We start from the raw sequence: 22,256 nt of genomic DNA on the forward strand, positions 1-22,256 counted from the left end.
CTTCGCGCACAGCGCTGCGTGTTCGTAATTCGCACTTCGTGCATGTGAAAGAGTTGTGGTTGTGTCTGTAAAATGTCATAGTCGTAGAATCTTAAGTTGTACTCTAACAAACAAACCAAAATGTCGTACTTGTAAATTGTCTTGGCCGACGATTTTGGAATCAAGTCTCACAAAAAGCTGAATTACATACACTTTTTTAAATTACGCACGAGTAAAATAATATTACACACAAATTCTTTCAGTTACGTACGTTTATTTTTGACAGTGATTTTATTTCATAATGTTTCGCTAAGTTTCCATCACTCTGGTTTTATTCGCATTTTGAAGTTTCGCATCTGAAACCAGTGATTGCGTTGTTGGCTAGTAATACTCTCATCTGAAAACACCTGCCTCGCAGTTCTCGGCCATGCTCCTGTTTGAACTTATCAATTCCCGTGGGCTCATGGGATAGTAGTATCCCAAGTATCTGTCGCTGGGTGCTTCAGAATGTGGGCGTAACCAGTAAGCCATCCGGGAATTTCACACCTACTCTTTTATGAATACTGAGGTTTGGGACATACTGTATAGTAGGTAAGTGTTGTTTTCACATACTATATAGTAGGTAAGTAGGCGGTTTCGGACGCCACAGTATACACACGTCCAAATCTCGCGAGAAATAGTGCACTAGGTGTAAATTTCTCACCTACTGTTTTATGAATACTGATGTTTGGGACATACTACTCTTTCGCCTAATGCTTTTTGCCTATGACAGTATGCGGTTTGGGACCAGATCAACGCAGCGGAGGGCGCCAGGAACAGTCGCACTCGGGTTTGGACGGTAGCAAACGTGCCCAGACTGAAAATGTTGACGCGCATTCTAAAAGCGAAAGTAAAACTATCTCAGTCAGACATTTTGTTAAAGCTCACTTCTAACTGAAGGCATTTTACTTCCACTGCCTGGTGTGCTTCTCAGTAAGTATCACGTTTAAATAAATTTCACTTGTTCATAACAAACATTTCATATCATACATTAAAATACATTTTTCCAACTTCAAAAGCATTTAAAGGGAATGATTTATAGCCACAAAACTAACTGTACAGTGTTCGTATGTGTCAGCTATTATGCACAACTTTTAGATTATTGAGTATTAAAATAAACCATCAAATCATATGTACATATTCCTATACGTATTGCTATTGAGCTTTAAATAATGGTATATTTGTGTATGAGACCATTATAGGAATGTTTGCATGTGATTTGACGGTTTATTTTAATACATATCAATAATCTAAAAGGTGTGCATTCTATTTCACACACACATGAACACTGTACAGTTAGTCTTGTGGGTTTAAGTCATTCCCTTTAAATGCCATTGAAGTTGGAAAAAGGTATTTTAATGTGTACTTTAGAGATGGTCCCTAAATTCACGAAGGTTTAATGTCATTCCAACTTTATGCCAGTGAAACGCGGCAATGAACGCATGCTTTATATGCGCCACGCACTCGTGTGTAAACACATTAGGACAATTTATATATAAAACAGTATACAATATTGGTTAATGTTCCTGTAGGAAGGAGCTTGTTCTGTTGACAGACAGAGGCTTCAATTCCGCGAGTAGGCTACAGTTTGCAAAACCGTGCGCACGGATTGCGAAAGCGTGGGCACAGATTATGAATTCGTGGGTACAGATTTCAAAAACTGAGGGGACGGTTTACAAAACCGAGAGCACGGATTGTAAACTCGTGGGTACAGTTTATTAATCCGAGAGCACGGTTTTGTAAACTGAGGGAACGAATTACGAAACTGTGGCCACGGATTTGCGGGTCTTGTTTTTTTTTCTCCGAGGGGTGACCAGACGGGCTCCGTAGGATCTACTACCTGCACTTGAAATTCTAGGTATTACCAACTGTCCAGAGCCCAAAGAGCGTGAGCGTGAAGGACTGTTAAGTAGTAGAAGCTCACTCAGGTACTGAGGAGCTAAACCATGTAGGACCTTATAGGTAATCAGTAAGAAGTTAATATGTTGACTAATAGGTAACCAGTGCAACGTTGACAGAACCGGGTTTGTTTGTTTGTGTAAGAACTTGCTGCTGCATTTTGAACTAGTTGGAGTTTTTGTAATCAACCTACTGGGCAACCGTCTAAAAGTGCATTACAATAATCTAGTCTTGACGTCATGAATGCGTGAATTAACTTTTCTGCATTTGATAGTGACAGCATATGACGTAATTAGTGATGCTTTGAAAAAGCATAACTATTGTTATTCGAACATACATCTTATAATTATTCTTGTTCTGCCAAAAGTTGGGCATGCTTATCCCGCAGCTTTTGATGTAGACCCATGAATGAATACATCACATCGACGGGCCTATTCTGGAATGGTGTGCTATGACTTTTATAAGCGATCGGGTGGGGGGGTGCAATGGGGGGAGAAAAAACACCCGAAAAATCCCATTGACTTAACATCGTAGCTCTGAGCGAGGATAACATAGAAACATGAAAATAATACACGATTTGAAGGGGTTATCAGGCTCTATAAGAACATCACTCACAATGGGGTGTAAGTTGCACCTCTGTGGTGGGAGAGCTTCCCAAAATTTCCGTATACTTATAATGGCGCCCATAGACTCCCATTCAAAACCTAGATACCTATATATTCACGCGTTATTTTTTCGCTTTGGACCCATGAATGACTACATCAAATCGAGCGGCCCATTGAGGAATGGTGTGTGATGACTTTTGGAAGCGATCGGGTGGAGGGGGTGCGATAGCGGGTGAATAAAAACCCGAAAAATCCCATTGAATTAACATTGCGCCCAACTTTGACGGGTCGTAGCTCCGAGTGAGGATATCGTAGAAACATGAAAATAATACACGATTTGAAGAGGCTATCAGGCTCTGTAAGAACATCACTTACAATGGGGTGTAAATTGTACCCCTGGGGTGTAAGAGCCACCCAAAATTTCCCAATCACAGGAAGCATGCGCATGTAAGGCATAAAATGTCCCGTGTTGAATATCTCTTAGAGACAAGGGGGTGGGCTCATTTTACTCAGGCTACCAATCAGTGTGACATGATCATTATGAAGTTATTAAGCCACGCCCATAGCAACCATTTACAGCAACCTAGCAACCGATCCCATAGACTCCCATTATAAAAGGTTCAGGTGGATATCTTTGCAACACAGTGTCATAGAGACAAGGGGGTGGGCTCGTTTTACTCAGGCAACCAATCAGTGTCCCAGGATCATCATGAAGCTTCGAAGCCACGCCCATAGCAACAAAACATGTCAGCCTAGCAACCGTTTAGCAATACCTATATCTCTGCATCGGAACATCGTAGAGAGACTGGGGTTGGTTCTTTACACTCATAGCTTAGGGCATCGTCAATTGGCAGATGCTAAGCCACGCCCATAGCAACCAAACAGGTTAGCCTAGCAACCATGTAGCAACACCTATATCTCTGCATCAGAACATCGTAGAGACACGGGCGTTGGTTCGTTTCACTCATAGCTTAGAGCATCATCAATTAGCACATGCTAAGCCACGCCCATAGCAACCAAACAGGTTAGCCTAGCAACCGTTTAGCAAAACCTATATCTATGCATAGGAACATCGTAGAGACATGGGAGTTGGTTTGTTTCACTTGTGGCTTGAAGCATCATCAGTTGGCAGATGCCAAGCCACGCCCATAGCAACCATTTAGCAAGACCTATATCTCTTTATCAGAACATCCAAGAGTCATGGGGGTTGGTTAGATTCATTAGTACTTAGTGTCATCACCCTAGTGCCGAGTTCCGCGGTTTGCCACGAAAGCATCACTCACAGTTTCTTTAGAAAATGTACCTAGTTTAGATATATTCTTCAGAAGAAAAAACAGGGTTTTACAGGTGTTGGCAACATGGTTTTCAAATGACCGTTTACTAACGAATAAAATGCCCAGATTCCTAGCTGCACTGCACTTATAATCAAACATTTTAACATCTATTTTAAGTAAGGAATAATTGATCCGTTCAATTCTTCAAAAGTTAATGCACACCCGACTGCATTGTGGCCGTTACACCTCGGGTGTGCATTAACTTTCGAATAATTGAACGGACCGAAGTCAATTATTCCTTACTTAAAATAGATGTTAAAATGTTTGATTATAAGTAACCTTATATCACGGTTACCACATCACAGGACATTGTTTAAATGCCACATTCCCCGCAATCACATTTTTCAACCTTTAGTTAGTGTGTAATGTTGCTGTTAGAGCATAAACAATACCTGCAAAATGATAAAGCTCAAAGTTCAATGCCAAGCGAGATATTGTCTTTAACAGAATTCGCTTTTCAAGGACTACAGAGAATGGCTGGAATCGGACTACAGCCATCTACTTCCCGGGTACATGATGTCACTATTCCAAGTGCTTTTAATAACCTCCGCCCAAAGGAATGCGCCAAAAAGGGGCGAGGTCTTCTTTAGAGAAGAGGAAGAGCCGCTGGAGTAGTGTTTGGATATCGGAGATTGTAAACATTTGACTGAGCTACGCGCTAAACTACTTTAAAAACTACGCACGCGCATAGCCTACCTCTAAAACACTTCTATGATACATACTTTGAAGTCCTGCTTGCAAATGTCTCCTGGTCAATCTGCTTGTTTTATTATCCAACTCGGGCTTCTGTTATTAGTGTTAATTAATATAACCGGTCTGACGCCAATCAGTCCGTGTCATTTCCCTCGCCATAGTAGGAACGAAATCCGCGATCTCTAACTAAGACTGACGTTTGCACATGCACTAGCAGACCTCTGTTACACTTCGATCGATCCGCATGTTTTTAACTGATAAAGTGAAGTTGACGCAATTGTTACTGTTTATTGCTAAAAGCCAAAGCTTATGAATACACGTGCACTGAGAGGGGGACTGACCCATCACAACAGCCTGAGAAGCGGAAGCTCGCTAATTTGATATGGGTGGGACATCTTCACACACACACACTCTAAGCGGGGAACCAATCACGACAGACCTGGTCAGCTTTACCAATCAGAGCGTTTTCGGAAGGAGGGACTTTATATAGACCGGAAGAAATCCAGTCGTTTTGTGAGAAGAGAGACAGCGGTGAACAATAGACTTGAAATATAAAGAGTTTCTTGAAATTAGAAACATGAACATCCATTGTTAAAATGCTGTTGATTGTAGGACTACTTTCTTGCGCATCTCATTTCCGTTCGAGCGAACGGACTCGGAAGTTTGAGCCACGTGAGAGTGAGAGATCGCGCGCACACCTGCGTGTTTGCGGTAATGTGACAGAAAAGCCAGTGATAATAAATTGTTTATTCCTCGTATCGTTTCTATATCTTCAGAAGTAAAAACAATCACGCAAACCTTTGAAAGAGTAGGTCTATCAAAATATATTTGTTATCAGATATAAGCAGCATGAAGAGGAAAACGAACCAGTAGGCTATCAGTGTTTATTAATGCATTTTGTTTTTCTATTCAGTTATTTGATTTATTTGATTTCAGTATATGTATGTCTTGTTTTTGAAATGCTTTGTTTATTGAAACGAAACTACACACTGCAATTTTGCTGAAAATTAATGCATACCCATAGAACGTTTGTCAACCAATCAGATTGAAGCGTTCAACAGCCCGGTGGTATAACAATTACAATAATACACAGTAAAGTATGTATGTGCAACGATATCATGCCTAATTTCCCCACATGAGGACTTTAAAATTGAGATAGAAGAGTGTATGTTTTAAAAACATCCTCCCTGCGTTCCAATCCGCATACTATCCATCCTAATAGTATTAGAAAGTAGAAAGTAGAAGTAGACATATGTCCGGTTAACCGAAAATATATATCACGTGATTTATGCACAACTTGTGAGTGAAGTACGGTAAAATGCTGCTGCATCCGAAAGCCAGAGGGCGCTCTCGTGCAGAAACTCCAAATACGCACTGCAGAAGAAGACCATAACACACGTAGTAGTAGGAAATGCCTAAGGACATGTTTTTATCACCGATCCTCAAGCCTCCTCAGGTATTTTTATGATAATAAAGTATATTTATAATGATCATGGTTGACGGGTGTTGCTTTTTCAAATGCACGTTATAAGCGACTCAAACTCGCACTGCTTTTAGATCGAGCAGCATTTCTACTGATCCCAGAGCCGTGCTTCACGGACAAGCTACGCATCAATAAAATAAACGATACCTTGCATTATCGCAGCCAGCGGTTAACCGGGCACATGTCTAAGTATATGTAAGTATACAATAAACATTACATATGAAATAATGAATGAATAAATACCTCAATGGAAAGAAGAGCTGTATTTTGATGTGTGTGACAGTTATTGGCCACAATGTTGTTTAGGCAACAACGGCCACTTCCTGTTATTATGTCCCAGTTTATGCAATCTATTTTGCCATGCACTCAAAAGTACCTACTATTCCAATACAAAAACAGTACCTACTATTAGGGCTAGTATAAGTATTGAGGGTATAAGTATTATTGTATAGTTGTATTTCTTCCTAAATGTTTGTTTGTAGCAGCAAGAAAAGTGATTAAATATTACCAAAGAAGATTTTTCAAATTGATAAATTTAAGTAATTTCCTTCTTTGCATTTTTGCTACTTCAGTGTGAATTCATGTCTGGTGGTGAGTAAATATGTCATTGTTTTATTTTTCAATGTAGACCATTTTATGAATAAATATTCTTGGTGTGATTGCTGGAAAAGTCCTTGAGTGACGTGCCAAAAGACCCTAAAATGAATCCGGTAAGAATCTTTTCGTCTTAATTGTGATAGACATAACATCTATTTGAAGGGGTTTTCAATTGGCAATCTGTGGTTTTCCTCACATGTTTCAGAACACATTGTTGATGGGAGAGCAAGATGATGAAGATCTTCGGGTGCTGTTGGTCGGTAAATCCGGATCAGGAAAAAGTGCCACAGGAAACACCATCTTTAATGAAATTGTGTTTCAGTCAAAAACAAGATCTTCACCAGTGACCAGAACCTGTCAAACTTACACTGGAGCTGTTAATAACAGGAGATTGACAGTGATCGATACTCCAGACTTCAGATTCTCCACTCACACTGACTTTGAGTCAGACTCTGAGCTGAAGAGAGCTTTTTGTAAACCAGGAGCTCACATCATCCTGCTTATTCTGCCCTTATACACGTTCACTGATCAGGAGATGAAGGTTCTGAGTCAGTTTGAACAAATGTTTGGTGCAGAAGCTCTCAAATACACTCTAGTCCTCTTCACTCATGCAGAAAGTGGACACCTAGAAGCATTGATCAGAGGACATAATCAGTTGTCTGGTTTTATTAATCGCTGTCGAGGGGGGTTTTGTGGAATGAACAATAAAGATAGATCAAACAGACGGCAGGTGACTAAACTCATGGAGAAAATCGACAGACTGCTGTCTGAGAACGAAAACTCCTGCTACACACTAGAAATGATGCAGGAGACTGAGAGGAGAAGAAAGGAGGAAGAGAAGAGAGCTGAGGAGGCTAAGAAAATAGAGGAGGAGAGGAAAGAAAGAGAACATCAATTGGCATTAGAGAGAGTCAGAGAAGAGTCAGAAATGCGTGTGAGGAGAGAATATGAAGAGCAGGCAAGAACCAAGATATTGCAGAAAGATGAGAAGAGAGAAAAAATGTTTTTCTTTCAACACGTGAAAAAATGTGCATTTGTGTTGTGTGCTGCAATGACAGGTTTAGTTTTGGTGTGGAAAAAAAGTTATTTACATAGATGGACATTGATGAGGGGTTTCTTTACAGCAGGAACAGCAGCTGCAGCAGGAGTTTTCACAGGGATTCTTTGGAGATTAATGTTTGTGAGGATCGGTTCATCTTCTCATGAGCGTCCCAGTGCCATTAGACAGTTTCTATCGAATGTAACAGGTGTTGTGTGTGGTGGTGTATTTGCTAGAACTGTGATGCATTACTTTGTAGAAGAAAATCTGCTTTATGTTTCTGTGTTAGGTGGAGCTGCTGGAGCTTTCATATCAATACAGTGGAGGTCTTAACTTTTTACCAAATTGTTTAACTTTATCTAACATTATGGGACCTAAAACTGATACAGTTATGCAACTGGTGTCTTGCCAAAAGTATATTTTTTTTGTTGGAAGATCTCATTGTGTCATGTGGCGTTATTACAAGTGAAACTACAAAAACTAAAATCTGTAAGCTTTACCTCAACTGCCCTATGTACTTCTCAGTACTTTTGGTTTTTAAAACATTTATATTTGTTTGATGCATTGCAGCTGGAAAATGTGTAAGTTTTTACTTTATTTTGAATTGGTTTAATTTACAAGATTAAGAATGAATATAAAAGCATTATTAACAGAGCGGGAGAAGAGAAATTATACATATTGCATACACATTTTAAATAATGCAACAGCGTACACAGCTGTATGCTGACACGTAACAGTGCATATACATAAATATAAGTAAACATCTATATCGACATAAATACTGTATATGTACTAGCTCCCCTATTTCAATTTTATTTATATAGCGCTTTTAACAATTTTCATTTTTGCAAAGCAGCTTTACATACATCATAAGAAATGTAATTAAAATAATACAAGGGGAAAAAGTATATATGGCATTAAAATACATGGTATTATTGCAAGTTTTTCTCTGCAATATACGCTGATGTCAGCTCCTAATTTATAAATGTATACTCAACTCCTGAATAATAAAGCCGTTGTATGCACCCTGCAGCAGTCCATCGCTTTCCTAAACTGTGTTAGTCTCATTCATAGATTATATTTCATACATTTTAATGACAATATAATTACACCATACAATGATTGTTAAATGTTCTATGGATTTTAAATTATTTAGACGTTCATTCACATTGCAAAGTATTTAAAAATATAAGTATTTTAAAATAGCAATGTGCAGATAGAGCAGATTTAATGGCAAATAAATTCATAACTGCGCAAAATTTTGTGGTATTTATCCTTAAACGTTATAAGCCTATTATTGACAGACATTGCATTTAGGCCTACTTGCATTTACATTGATAGTATTACATTTGTCAATAAAAAATGACAGAACATAGTGATCCAAACATTTAATAAAACGTGTTGCGTGTGTTTGTCAGGTCTGTGTTCTCTCACGCATTAAACACTGCAGTATTTGAAGTCTGTAGTTGTTTGACCTTGGACAAATTTGTCCAAAATCATTTCGGTTGACCATCAAAATGGTTTCCTTTAACTGAGCAGTACATGACTTGGCTACATTTCCTAAGTTTTACCCCTGAGCACACAAAAAAGTTTGGACTTGGTTTCACAATAGTAAAGTCCTTGTGAACCGCAAATTACGATTCTTCCAGATTCTGACACATTTCCTAATGAAACTGAATTTTGAATGAGAAAAAAAAATTTCCACTGCAAACTGATTGATGTATATAAACAGGCATTCCCTTTTGAAAGGGAACTGGAAGCAGAGAGTAGGAGTATTCCATGACAAATTAGGAATTGTATTTTTTTATTTTTTAAGTGCTGGAAAAAATAAAGAGTAACTTAATTTTGTCTACCCATAAGAAATTAATGAGATATGACTAAAATGACAAAAAAACCAACATCACTGAATCAACACAATGCAGATCAATCATACAAATAAATTAAGGGGTGGGCATATATAACATCCTCAATGTGGATGCTGTGTGGACACACATACACTTCAATGTCAGATATATGACCCCACTGCAAGATTTGTTGCGCAGAGACACTGGATATTTTACTTGAAATCTAATGTTTATCATTACAATTAAATGATTATTCTGTCTCCCACTTTGTCTTTCTCTTTACCTTATATCTATTTATTATCTATTAATCTCAGGTTAGGGTAAGTCAAACCTGACCTAAATCATAAGCATTCAAACAGTACTTGGACAGAAGACTCCTCCATGGTCAGTTCTTGCTTACAGTAAATACGACTGGTAAACAAAATTCTTAGCAATTAAGTGTTTATTAAATGCAATCTCTTACAAACAAAAGCACATCAAACTCAATTGTAAAACTCAATATAAATTTCAAGCCAATGTGTATTCAGCTCGCTTTTCATTTATCTTTTTTATACGTAAACAATCCATGGTTGCAGTCAAGACCTTTTCTTATGTCATCAGCTAAAAGCTTGTAAAAGCTTCCACAGTCTTTTTAAGGCACCTCCGATACAATCTATGTCATCTGTTTGCTTTTTGCTTTGCTCGTCTCCTCTGCTATCGTCTCTATAGTCTGAAAAATATACTTAATTTGCAACATTATTTTACACTTAAACAGTTCTAATATAATACATTATTTATTTTCTACCCTAACTTAATAAAACATGTATATTTATTAACAATAATTCATAAAAAGTTTCACCCCCTCAGGTAAGTACACACATGTCAGTATAGTTCTCCAGCAGTAGTAACTTTGTTACATTTCATGTATAACAGGAATCATAGTATGTGTAACTCAACATATACTTTTGAAGATAATACACGTCTAAGAGCAATTATAAAATATGTTTGTAAATACAGTATGCTTGCAAAAACAACAAATATATAATAAAGCCATAAAAAAATCACAGAGTAATCACATATTTTCGACATAAATCAACAAAGGAAAGAGTTTTTTCAACTTTTCTTCTTAGATTTCTTGCATTTTACAAAAAATGCAAGAATGCTTAGGGCCCAGAGAAGAGTATTAATTAAAAGTTCATGAAACAGATATTTGATTAACATGAGGAAAATCTATCAACTGCAGCAGCAACTGCACCAACAGCACCACCAACAGCACCAACAACAGCACCACCAACAACAGCACCACCAACAACAGCACCACCAACAACTGCACCACTAACAACTGCACCACTAACAACTACACCAGCAAGGATAGCACCACCAACAATACCAAGTACACAACCAACAGCCATGCCTATATAAAAATATTTCTTATACTTGGAAAAAAATTGCTTAAATCCACTGCTTGTTTCTACTGGTTTCTGCTTGTTTTCTTGTTCTGACTTCCATTTATGTTCACATTCTGCTCTGGTTTTCTCCTCTGTCTCCGTTCTCACTCTCTCAATTTTCTCTTGTCTTTTCTTCTCCTTGTCTTGTTTTCTAAGCTCTTCCTCTCTCAGTATCCTCTCTTCTTCCTCTTGTCTGAGTTTTTTAGCATCTTCAAACATCTCATTACTGTAGTGTCCTCCTCCATTCTGCTCTATCATTGTGTCAATCTTCTGCAGTAGATCCTTCACCTGCTCTATATTCTCATCGTTATTGTTGAAGACGTGATATCCGCCTCCACACTGATTAACTAAATCTCTTAATGCTTGGTTGTCTCCAATGACCTCTTCCATGGTGTCTTCCCCAAGATTATCTCCACGTGTGAAGAGAATGATGGAGTATTTTAAGACTTCCTCACCAAAGAACATCTCAATTGACTGAAAAATCTCCTGTTCCGACTCAGTGAACCGGTCATCTGCTCTTAAAACAATAAGAAAAGCATGTGGTCCAGAACTGGATAAATAAATACTCTTTATCATTTCTTCCACCAAATTGTCAAGTGTCATATTTGGGTCAAAGAATCCAGGAGTATCAACTACAGACACATGTCTGCCCGAAACAGTGCAGTGAGCATCCGAACATGCCCTGGTTACTGAAGTCATTCTCGTCAAAGATTTGAACGATTTCATTCTCAATATTGTGTTTCCAGTTGCACTCTTTCCAGCTCCAGTTTTACCCAGAAGAACAATCCGTCTGTCAGCAGGAGGGTCCTTTGGCTTTTGTTTCCTCACTAAAGTCGATTTTAGTTTCATTGCTCCATTTGCTGTAAAAAGAAAAGCAAGCTTCAGTTGCAATGAGTGAAATATACTTTTTATCCTACTTAGTCATCTTAATCGTCGTAACAAATGTGTTCTATTCTTACTTGTAATTAGTTGTAATTATTTAGATCATATTAGTAAAGATCATAACCAGTGTCTTAAGCAGGGTCATGCAAATCGGCTCCTGGAAGCCCAGTGTCCTGCAGTTTATTTCCAACCCTAATCAAACACACCTGTGGCCTGTTGCACAAAGCTGGTTTAGGGTTTTACCCAGGTAAGTCCACATTTAGTTTGAGCAAAGATGGTTTAGTTTCAGGCTTAAGAAGGTGGGTTGGTTACGCTATGGTAACACTACACGGGTACTCTGCTCCGGAGCAGGTTTTATTCTGGGTTGGAGATCACAAACCAAAACTGGACCAATCAGCTCTGAGCTAAGTAACATATAGTGAAGCAATAAAGCCATTCCCCTTTTATCTCATTCCAAATTCTCGTGTTCGTGTCCGGGATGTATATAAGCATATAATTTGTCAGATTTAGATAAGCGTTACACATAAAAAATCACCGCTTTCTGACAACTGCAGTCTTTAATTCAGACATAAAACATGTTGCAATCATATCATGGGTGGTGGGTATGTGGAAGGAACCTAGCACAGCATTTTTCCTTTTTTAGTCACCATGTTAAATCTTCCACACTTGGATGAATGAACACTTGAATATGCTGCTAACGTTAACATTTGAGCAAAATTGCCAAATGTAGTTGCTAACGTTAGGCTGCAAACATGTTTCAAATGATAATTGCAACTAAGAATTTATTAAAGTGTCTTTAGATCGACTAACAAATAGTTTACCAGAAGGGGTCTGTATAGTATAAAACAGTATGTAGACCTACAAACATTAAAAAGGGATTTGCTACACTTAAACTTGCAAAATGATGTCAATGTTCCTAGAAAACCTATAACAGGACATACTTTTTCTTTTAAACCTGTACATTTGTCATATTTGTTGTATGCTTGGAGGGGAAATCCATTTACTAAATTATTTAAAAACAGATAATCTAAAAGACAAATCTACTGGTGTAAGAATTTTGATAAAAATATATGTAAAATTTGCTGCATATATTGCTCACCCATTGTCTTAAGACATGTCTTGAGAATTTTTTTAAGCAGGCTTTTAACTTGTTCAGTATGTCTCTTCTTGTTGTTGAACACATGGTACCTCTCATCATATTTCTGAACACATTTCTTTAGTTGTTCATTCTCTTTGAGGAACTGTTGTATGGTCTTGTTTTCTTCTTCCAGTTCATCTCCTCTGGTGAAGAGAATCCAAGTATTCTGCATGCGGTTTTGACCCAAGAGCTCCTCAATCTTCTCCACGGTTTTTCTTTCTTCTTCAGTAAATCTGTCAGCTTTGATGACAATGAAGTAAGCACAAAGAACATCACATTTCTGAAAAATACTAAGATATTTCTGTCGTATCTCTTGCTCCTTCAGCTTAGTATCGCATAATCCTGGTGTGTCATAAACAGTGACTGGAAACCCACAGACAGTCCCAGATTCTCCCTTTACTTCTTTTGTGATGGATGTGGAACTTTTCTCTGATTTGAAAGCCGGTCGTCCCAGTATTGTGTTTCCTACTGCACTTTTTCCTGCTCCTGTTTTCCCCAGCAACACCAAATTTAGACTTCCAATCAGTTTTTCCATTTTCAAGATGTGCTGTAAGACAAAAATGATCATACCTGTTACTAACATCTCACGATTTGAAAGTAAAATGGAATTTTTAAAACATGATCCTCCAGATGTTTATATTAATTCAAATTAACTGTTTTCAAAGTACTTATACATAAAACAAGTATACGTGTAAAAAAGAAAATGGGTTCCCCTTCAGTCGGTCTCTCGATGTTGTGTTGAGAGACAGACTGGGGTTTGATCTTGAGAACCTATCATCTCCGACAGGAATTTAAAACGCCAATGGGCTTTGGCGAATGGCACACGCACGCCAGTCCCCATCCCGTGCATACGGGTATGAAACCATCCATGCCCCGGCACGCTCACCGGCTTTGGCGAATGGCAAACGCATGCCCACAACGGGATGGGGTCAACGGGATGGGGACGTACTTTACTGGCATAAAGTTGGTTTGACGTTCGATATTCGTGAATTTAGGGACCATCTCTAAAGTTACATACACATTAAAATATCTTTTTAAAAGCTCAATAGCATTTAAAGGGAATGACTTACAGCCACAAAACTTACTGTACTGTGTTCATGTTTGTATCAGCTATAAAGCACACATTTAGATTTTTGATATTTATTATAATAAACCGTCAAATTATATGTAAATATTCCTATGTGTTTCACTACTGTATGGACTCATACACAAAAATACCATTTTTAAAGCTCAATAGCATTTAAAGGGAATGACTTACAGCTACAAAACTTACTGTACTGTGTTCATGTTTGTGTACTCTATAAAGCACACCATTTAGATTTTTGATATTTATTATAATAAACTGTCAAATCAAATGCAATTTTGCTATGTGTTTCACTACTGTATGGACTCATACACAAAAATACAATTTTTAAAGCTCAATAGCATTTAAAGGGAATGACTTACAGCCACAAAACTTACTGTACGGTGTTCATGTTTGTATCAGCTATAAAGCACACCATTTAGATTTTTGATAATAAACCGTCAAATCAAATGCAAATGTTGCTGTGTGTTTCACTTCTTGAAGGATAATGCAGTCGCAGTTGAAATACCATGTATCATTTTTCTTCCAAGTGATAGAATGGGAGTGGATGGGCGTCGCCTTTTGAAGCTCTAAAAAGTGCATCCATCGATCAAAGAACTGCTCGACATGGCTCTGTGGTCTTAACAAAGGTCTTCTGAAGCGAATCGATGCGTTTAAGAGAAATATCCATATTGACAGCGCTATTAATGTTCATGTCTAGCTTCCGTTATCCCTCTGCTGCGCGTGAACCAGAGGCTTGTTTTTCCGGCAAATGACGGTGACGCGCAGAGAAGACGGTATCCTATTGGAACAAAACGAAAATGTCGCGTTCGTCACTGGAACTTGCGTCATTTGCAAAAACAAGCCGCTCATTCGCCTGCAGCTGAGGGATAACGGAAGTTAGACATTAATGATAATAGCTCTCTCAATATGGATATTTCTCTTTAACAAACACATAGATTCACTTCAGAAGACCTTTGTTAAGACCACGGAGCCGTGTCGAGCAGTTCTTTGATCGATGGATGCACTTTTTGGAGCTTCAAAGAATTGCCCCCCATTCACTCACATTCTAATGCTTGGAAGAAAAATGATACGTGGTATTTCAACTGCGACTGCATTATTCTTCAAGAAGAAAGTAATATTCAGTCAGGATGCCTTGAGGGTGAGTAAAACATGGGGAAATTTAATTTTGCCTATGAAATATCCCTTTAAAGCCGCTGTTGATGTGAATGAAGACTCATCAAACCTTGTGAAGCAGTACATGGTATTTTATATATATGTATATCTATATACTGTATATCTATATATATTAAATATCCTGTCTTTTTTTCTTAAAAACCAACTCTCCCCTTCACCCCTGATTTGTGGTTCATTAATTTTTGTATTTGACTCATTAGAATGTTGAACGTGATGATTACCTCAATTCACAACAACAACCTAGGGATCTACGTCATCATACCCGAAGGTGCAGATGCTACAGACTCTAACAAAGATGTTGGCATCATTATTGAGGGCATCAGAATACTTAAACAATGTGAGAGTCAAAAGTGTCACCAGCAGGAGGTCCGGGGCACCAACATGAACTGGGCAGAGGGGCGGTCAAAAGACTGAGGCAGAGAACAGAGATATAAGCAACTATCAAGAGTAAGAAGCAGCCTTCAAGGCTGAGAAGATTGAACTATGACTATGGAAGTCAGAACAGGCGACACAAGACAAGAGAATGAAGGGTATTAAATAGCAAACCTAAGATACAGAGCAGTGCCGGCCCCACCTAATAAGCGATATAGGCAGTTGCATGGGGCCTCCGTGGCCACTAGGGGGCCCCCTGCCGTGCGTAAAAATTTAATTTACTTGCTCGTTGTGTCAGTGTCAATCATCATGTGCGTTAGCTTTAAACTGTGTGAAGCTTAAAAATGAAAAGGCGGCACTATCAGTCTGCCGCAGAGAAGAGGAAGAAGAGGAAAGAAGATGAGAAAAGAAAAGATCAAGAAAACGGTAAGTGTTCAGTTAAAAAATTGAATCAATTTTAACAAGATGCTGTATATAAAACATTATAATAAGCTGTGTGTACTTGTAAATGTGGTTCTGTACAAGGACTATTCGCCCAGTAAACATACTAAATGGTGTTTTATTTTTAAATAAAATATGCCTAATGTGTTCTGTGAGGGTTAGTGTGGAAGGGGACAGAATAGTTTGTACAATAAAATTCAATGCATCTATGGAGAGTCCTCAGAAACCATGTGTGTGTGTGTGTGTGTGTGTGCGTGCGTGCGTGCGTGTGTGTGCGTGTGTGCGCGTGTGTGCGCGTGTGTGTGTTTTGCACCTTAGGGAGACTTTTGAAATATTTTCCAAAGAATGTACTTACAGCTGGTGAAAATGCAGGTCAGTTAAATAACTTTCTTATAGATCTCACTTAACTGAAATACTAAAATAGCCTTTTTATTTATTTTTTTAGATTCAATTTATTGTCATTGCACATGTACAAGGCAACGAAATGTGACCTCTGCATTTAACCCATCCAGAGAGTAGTGAACACACGCACAGCAAGTGGTGAACACACATACCTCTGGAGCAGTGGGCAGCTATCACTGCAGCGCCCGGGGAGGAAGTAGGGGTAAGGTGCCTTGCTCAAGGGCACATCAGTCGTTACCCGCCGGCCCTGGGAATCGAACCTTCTGGTCATGAGTCCGACTCTCTAACCATTAGGCCACAACTGCCCATTTTATATTAATAATACTACATGTACAAAGGTTTATTAGTAAAATAAATTGTCAAAAATATTAAAATTAACACAAAAATACTAAATTATCATAGTGAGCTATCAAATTTACTTCTGTTTTTCCATCTATTTTGTGCAGCAGCTACCTCCTCCTCACATGACAGTCTTGGCCCTGTCTCAGCCTACATTGGTCTTTTTTCCAGCTTATCTGTTGCCTCCACCACATCCTCCAGTGCAGCTGACATTACTTCTTCCTCCAGTGCTGTTGCCTCCACCACATCCTCCAGTGCAGCTGACATTACCTTAACCTCCAGTGCTGTTGCCTCCACTACATCTTCCAGTGCAGCTGACATTACCTTAACCTCCAGTGCTGTTGCCTCCACCTCATCCTCCAGTGCAGATGACATTACCTTAACCTCCAGTGCTGTTGCCTCCACCACATCCTCCAGTGCAGATGACATTACCTTAACCTCCAGTGCTGTTGCCTCCACTACATCCTCCAGTGCAGATGACATTACCTTAACCTCCAGTGCTGTTGCCTCCACTACATCCTCCAGTGCAGATGACATTACCTTAACCTCCAGTGCTGTTGCCTCCACTACATCCTCCAGTGCAGATGACATTACCTTAACCTCCAGTGCTGTTGCCTCCACTACATCCTCCAGTGCAGATGACATTACCTTAACCTCCAGTGCTGTTGCCTCCACTACATCCTCCAGTGCAGATGACATTACCTTAACCTCCAGTGCTGTTGCCTCCACTACATCCTCCAGTGCAGATGACATTACCTTAACCTCCAGTGCTGTTGCCTCCACTACATCCTCCAGTGCAGATGACATTACCTTAACCTACAGTGCTGTTGCCTCCACTACATCTTCCAGTGCAATCACAGAAGGAGCTTTCTGCTCTGCAAATGTCTCAGCTGTTTCAAGAGATCCAGCTGACTGGCCTGAGGTCTTGTCAGGTAAAGAGAGGGCTGGTTTAGTTATTAGAGGACCAAGCGATTTAAATCCTAACTTTAAATTTCCAAAAAGACAAGACGGAAGAAGCTTTCATTTCCATTACAAGTTTCGGCTCCTCACTAATGGGGAAAAAATCCAACGTACATGGCTTGTTTACTCCATGAAAAGTGATGCTGTTTTTTGCTGGTGTTGCAAATTGTTTTCAAAGGGCTCTTCAAAGCTAATCACAGAGGGACAGCGTGATTGGACTAATATTGGAGCAATCCTTAAACAACATGAAAACAGCCCTGCACACATAAAAAGTGTGGTGTCATGGAAAGAGCTTGAACTAGGTTTAAAAAAGGGACAAACAATTGACCACACACAACTAACCCTCACAGAGGCTGAGAAGAGACGTTGGCGTGAGGTTCTCATTCGACTGATTGCAATCATTAAGTCTCTTGCAGAGCGAAACCTCGCTTTTCGGGGCTCTGAAGACAAATTAATGGTACCCAACAATGGCAATTTTTTAAAAGAGGTTGAGCTCATGGCTAAGTTTGACCCTGTGTTAAGAGAGCATATCAGACTAGCTGACAAGCAAGGAAACCACACAACCTATCTTGGCAAAACAATACAAAATGAACTAATCTCCTGCATCGGTGATCAACTGGTCAAAACAATGGTGGCTGGCATTCAAGAGTCAAAGTATTTTTCTATCATCTTAGACTGCACACCAGATGTCAGCCACACAGAGCAAATGTCTGTGGTGGCCAGAACTGTCAGTCTAGAAAAAGGGCCAGAGATAAAGGAGTACTTTCTTGGGTTCTTAGATGCTCCTGACTCCACCGGCGCTGGATTGTCTTCTCTTATCTTAAAAAGACTGGAGGAGCTTGGCATACCATTTAGTAATTGCAGAGGCCAGTCTTATGACAATGGAGCCAACATGAGGGGCAAAAATAAAGGAGTGCAAGCTAGACTCCTTGAGAAAAATCCACGTGCACTTTATGTTCCTTGTGGAAGCCACACTCTTAATTTAGTTGTTGCAGATGCAGCTAAAGAGTCAATAGTTGCAATTAACTTCTTTGGAGTTGTACAGAAGCTGTTCACTCTCTTTGCAGCTGCACCGCAACGATGGGCCATTCTCAAAGATCATGCTGACATCACTTTAAAAAGCTGGAGTGACACCAGATGGGAAAGTCGGGTGAAAAGTATTGAGCCGTTGCAGCACCAGCCAGAGAAGGTGAGGGAGGCTCTTTTACAGGTCAGGGAGAACACTAAAGATCCTACAGTTAGGATTGAAGCCCAGTCACTCGCGGAAGAAATTGGTTCCTTCAGATTTCAAATCTGTCTTGTTGTCTGGTACAATATTCTGAGAAAAATTAATGTCACAAGCAAACTGCTTCAATCTGCTACCATGCAGCTGGATGTTGCTGTAGATCTCATCCATCAGACAAAAGCTTCTCTCGTGAGCTACAGAGCTACTGGCTTTAATGATGCAGTCAAGAAAGCAACTGAAAGGTGTGAGGAAATGAATGTTCAAGCATTGCTTAAGGAGAAGAGGCTAAGAACCATGAAGAGACACTTTAGTTATGAAGCAGCTGATGAGCCAGAGTCCAGTGCCCTAAAAAAAATGGAAGTTTCATTCTTCAATGTTGTGGTGGATTGTGCTATCCAAACACTGGAAGACCGTTTCAGCTCCATGGGTAAGGTGAGGGACAACTTTGGAGTGTTAAATAACTTTCAAAATCTTGATACCCAGACAATAAGGTATCAATGTGAGCAGCTTGGAAGAACACTGAGCACTGGAAATGAGTCTGATCTTGATTGGAAAGACCTTGTCATGGAATTAGAAAGCCTCCCAACTCTCCCTAAAGACAAAATGACAGCACTGGAACTACTTGCATTCCTGCATGATAAAGATATATGTGAGTTGTACCCAAATCTTTGGGTAGCTCTAAGCATTTCATGTACTCTCCCAGTGACAGTGGCATCAGCGGAGCGAAGTTTCTCAAAACTTAAGCTAATAAAAACCTACCTAAGATCCTCAATGCCACAAGAACGTTTAAATGCACTTGCCATTATTAGCATCAATCATGAGGTTGGCAGCCAGCTATCCTATGATGATGTAATAAATTACTTTGCAAGCAAAAAAACAAGACGGGCAAGGATTTATGGCTTGGCATCAGTAGGAGATGCCTTGATGGCAAAATTCACTTTACTCGTTTACAGGTTAATTTGCACTATTGTGAGATGTTGTTTTGTAAAGGTACTTAATATTTTTTTGTTAATCTGTAATTGGAATGCTGGTGTCCTTAGAATTTTATTTTAAAGATTCATTTATTAATTCACAAATACAGTAAAAACTTACTGTAGTGCATGTTATTACTTTTGATGTTCTGCTTGTAAGCTCTTTCTTTTGAATAAACTGATTGCACACTTTAAGCTTTCTAAGTTATGTTGTATGTATTTGCAAATCAGAATTTACATTTATGCATTTGGTAGATGCTTTTATTTAAAGCTACTTACATTAATTGAATTGTACTATACATTCTGTGTATGTGCAATCCCTGGGATCGAACCCATGATCTCAGCATTGCTAGAACCATGCTCTAACCACTGAGCTACAGGAAAGCTGTAAAGGGATTATATTGTGTTGTTAATTTGACATTGTCAGATTGTCAGTGTGATATCTGTAAGGTTAGTATGTTGTGTACATTAGATGATGGGGGGCTTCATTTTGAAATCAGTTTAGGGCCCCCAAAATGCTAGGGCCAGCCCCGATACAGAGAACGGCTACAGGTGAAAGAGTGATGAGGTAATGAGGGACCTGTCAAGCTGTCAAAACAACGCGCATGTGCTCAACAGAACAAAACACACACCTACACAAGACAACAAAGCCCCGAAGTGATCGGGATAGTGAAAGTTACAGGACATTTGTTTCAGTACTGACAATGTTACATTCATTCTTGTTTTGAATAAATGCATTGTTATTTTGTTCCCAATTTAAAAGGAGGCACATACTGCAAAAGAAGACTGTTTTTAACACTTGTATGCATTTTACCCATTAAAAGGGCTGGTTCACCCAAAAATGACAATTCTGTCATCAATTACTCACCTTCTGTTTGTTCCAAACCTGTATGAATTTCTTGGTTCGTTTTTGTGGCTGTAAAAATTACACATAGCAACATTTGCATTTGATTTGACGGTTTATTATAATAAATATCAAAAATCTAAAAGGTGTGCTTCATAGCTGATACACACATGAACACAGTACAGTCAGTTTTGTGGCTGTACGTCATTGCCTTTAAATGCTATTGAGCTTTAAAAATGGTATTTTTGTGTATGAGTCCATACAGTAGTGAAACACAGGAATATTTACATATAATTTGACGGTTTATTATAATAAATATCAAAAATCTAAATGGTGTGCTTTATAGCTGATACAAACATGAACACAGTACAGTAAGTTTTGTGGCTGTAAGTCATTCCCTTTAAATGCTATTGAGCTTTAAAAATGGTATTTTTGTGTATGAGTCCATACAGTAGTGAAACACATAGGAATATTTACATATAATTTGACGGTTTATTATAATAAATATCAAAAATCTAAATGTGTGCTTTATAGCTGATACAAACATGAACACAGTACAGTAAGTTTTGTGGCTGTAAGTCATTCCCTTTAAATGCTATTGAGCTTTTAAAAAAATATTTTAATGTGTATGTACCTTTAGAGACGGTCCCTAAATTCACGAATATCGAACGTCCAATGTCAAACCAACTTTATGCCAGTACGAAACTTCTGTCATAACGTTGGACAGCTACCTCCTGGCATTGGATGGGGAGACCCCTTGGAGCTCCCGCCCCCGGGCGGTCGAGCCCAAGACGAGGCGACGCAGAGATGACGGCCATGCTTGCCCGGGCGGCTGCGAGCGTCGGGTTGTAGTGGCCCCGCCTGACCTGGATGTGCACGAGGAGCTCACAAAGACGTGGAATATGCCATTTCGCGACGCGTTCCCATCTGACGTGCTCAGGAGCTGTTACTTCCCTGGACGGTGGGGCAGCTAAGGGATATGTCGACGTCCCCCAGGTGGAATGTGCAGCCGCGGTGCACCACGAACGCTGCTACTTGGAGGGGTCGACCAAGGCTCCCTTCCATGGCATGTAAACTCTTTGACACTCGTGTCAAAGACTTATGATGCTGTGGGTTAACTGCCTCCGCCCTCCACGCTATGGCAGTCCATCAGGCTCATAATGCTATGGCGACCCATCGGGTCATAAGTCAAAGCGTTAAGATCTGGTTGATGGGAAGACCGACCCAGCTGCGTACCTCCACCGGCCTCGCGCCTCGGCGACGAAGGTCATGGTGGATGCCCTGGGCGGACGACGTACACAATAGTGGTCCAAGAGAGACATCTGTGGCGCAACCTTGTGTAGTGACGCTGAGATGCGCCCATCTCGCAAGCGGGGCTGTGTGGTGACACTATGGAGGTTCTCCGTGGTGAAGAAGCAGACTGCTCCGCTGTGACCTGGCCACCTATCGGTCGTCGAGGTCCCGAGCACAGCCTGCCCCCCAG

The 22,256-nt window shown here is 39.6% G+C and overlaps 3 protein-coding genes across 8 annotated transcripts in view; 2 read left to right on the forward strand and 1 right to left on the reverse strand.

Annotated features, from left to right (window-relative positions):
- The first annotated feature begins 19 nt into the window (after positions 1–19).
- On the forward strand, positions 20–8,688 carry LOC130563270 (GTPase IMAP family member 9-like). Of its 4 annotated transcripts, XM_057348711.1 has the most exons (4): positions 20–570; positions 752–951; positions 6,661–6,742; positions 6,835–8,688. In XM_057348711.1, exons 3-4 carry the CDS (start codon positions 6,734–6,736, stop codon positions 7,999–8,001), a joined length of 1,176 nt encoding a protein of 391 aa, XP_057204694.1. In that variant the 5' UTR covers positions 20–570; positions 752–951; positions 6,661–6,733; the 3' UTR covers positions 8,002–8,688. The 4 variants fall into 4 exon arrangements, with proteins under 4 accessions (XP_057204694.1, XP_057204696.1, XP_057204693.1 ...); XM_057348713.1 differs by lacking the exon at positions 752–951; XM_057348710.1 differs by lacking the exon at positions 20–570 and having other exon boundaries at positions 598–951.
- A 1,233-nt stretch (positions 8,689–9,921) lies between these two features.
- LOC130562946 (GTPase IMAP family member 8-like) overlaps positions 9,922–22,256 on the reverse strand; it is a 24,893-nt gene continuing 12,558 nt past the window's right edge. For both annotated transcript variants that reach the window (XM_057348289.1, XM_057348290.1), the window contains 2 exons: positions 12,921–13,506; positions 9,922–11,799 (listed from right to left, as the gene is read on the reverse strand). In XM_057348289.1, the coding sequence (XP_057204272.1) occupies positions 10,706–11,799; positions 12,921–13,494 (1,668 nt within the window). In that variant the 5' untranslated portion in view covers positions 13,495–13,506 and the 3' untranslated portion in view covers positions 9,922–10,705. The remainder of the gene's footprint in view (positions 11,800–12,920; positions 13,507–22,256) is intronic.
- On the forward strand, positions 15,098–20,996 carry LOC130562944 (zinc finger MYM-type protein 1-like). 2 transcript variants are annotated; one of them, XM_057348288.1, is made up of 3 exons: positions 15,098–16,017; positions 16,351–16,404; positions 16,881–20,996. In XM_057348288.1, the coding sequence occupies exons 1-3, from the start codon at positions 15,936–15,938 to the stop codon at positions 20,009–20,011; spliced, it is 3,267 nt and encodes a 1,088-aa protein (XP_057204271.1). In that variant the 5' UTR covers positions 15,098–15,935; the 3' UTR covers positions 20,012–20,996. The 2 variants fall into 2 exon arrangements, with proteins under 2 accessions (XP_057204271.1, XP_057204270.1); XM_057348287.1 differs by lacking the exon at positions 15,098–16,017 and having other exon boundaries at positions 16,058–16,404.

The sequence above is a fragment of the Triplophysa rosa genome, linkage group LG12 (genome assembly GCF_024868665.1).
Source record: "Triplophysa rosa linkage group LG12, Trosa_1v2, whole genome shotgun sequence".
NCBI lineage: Eukaryota > Metazoa > Chordata > Actinopteri > Cypriniformes > Nemacheilidae > Triplophysa > Triplophysa rosa.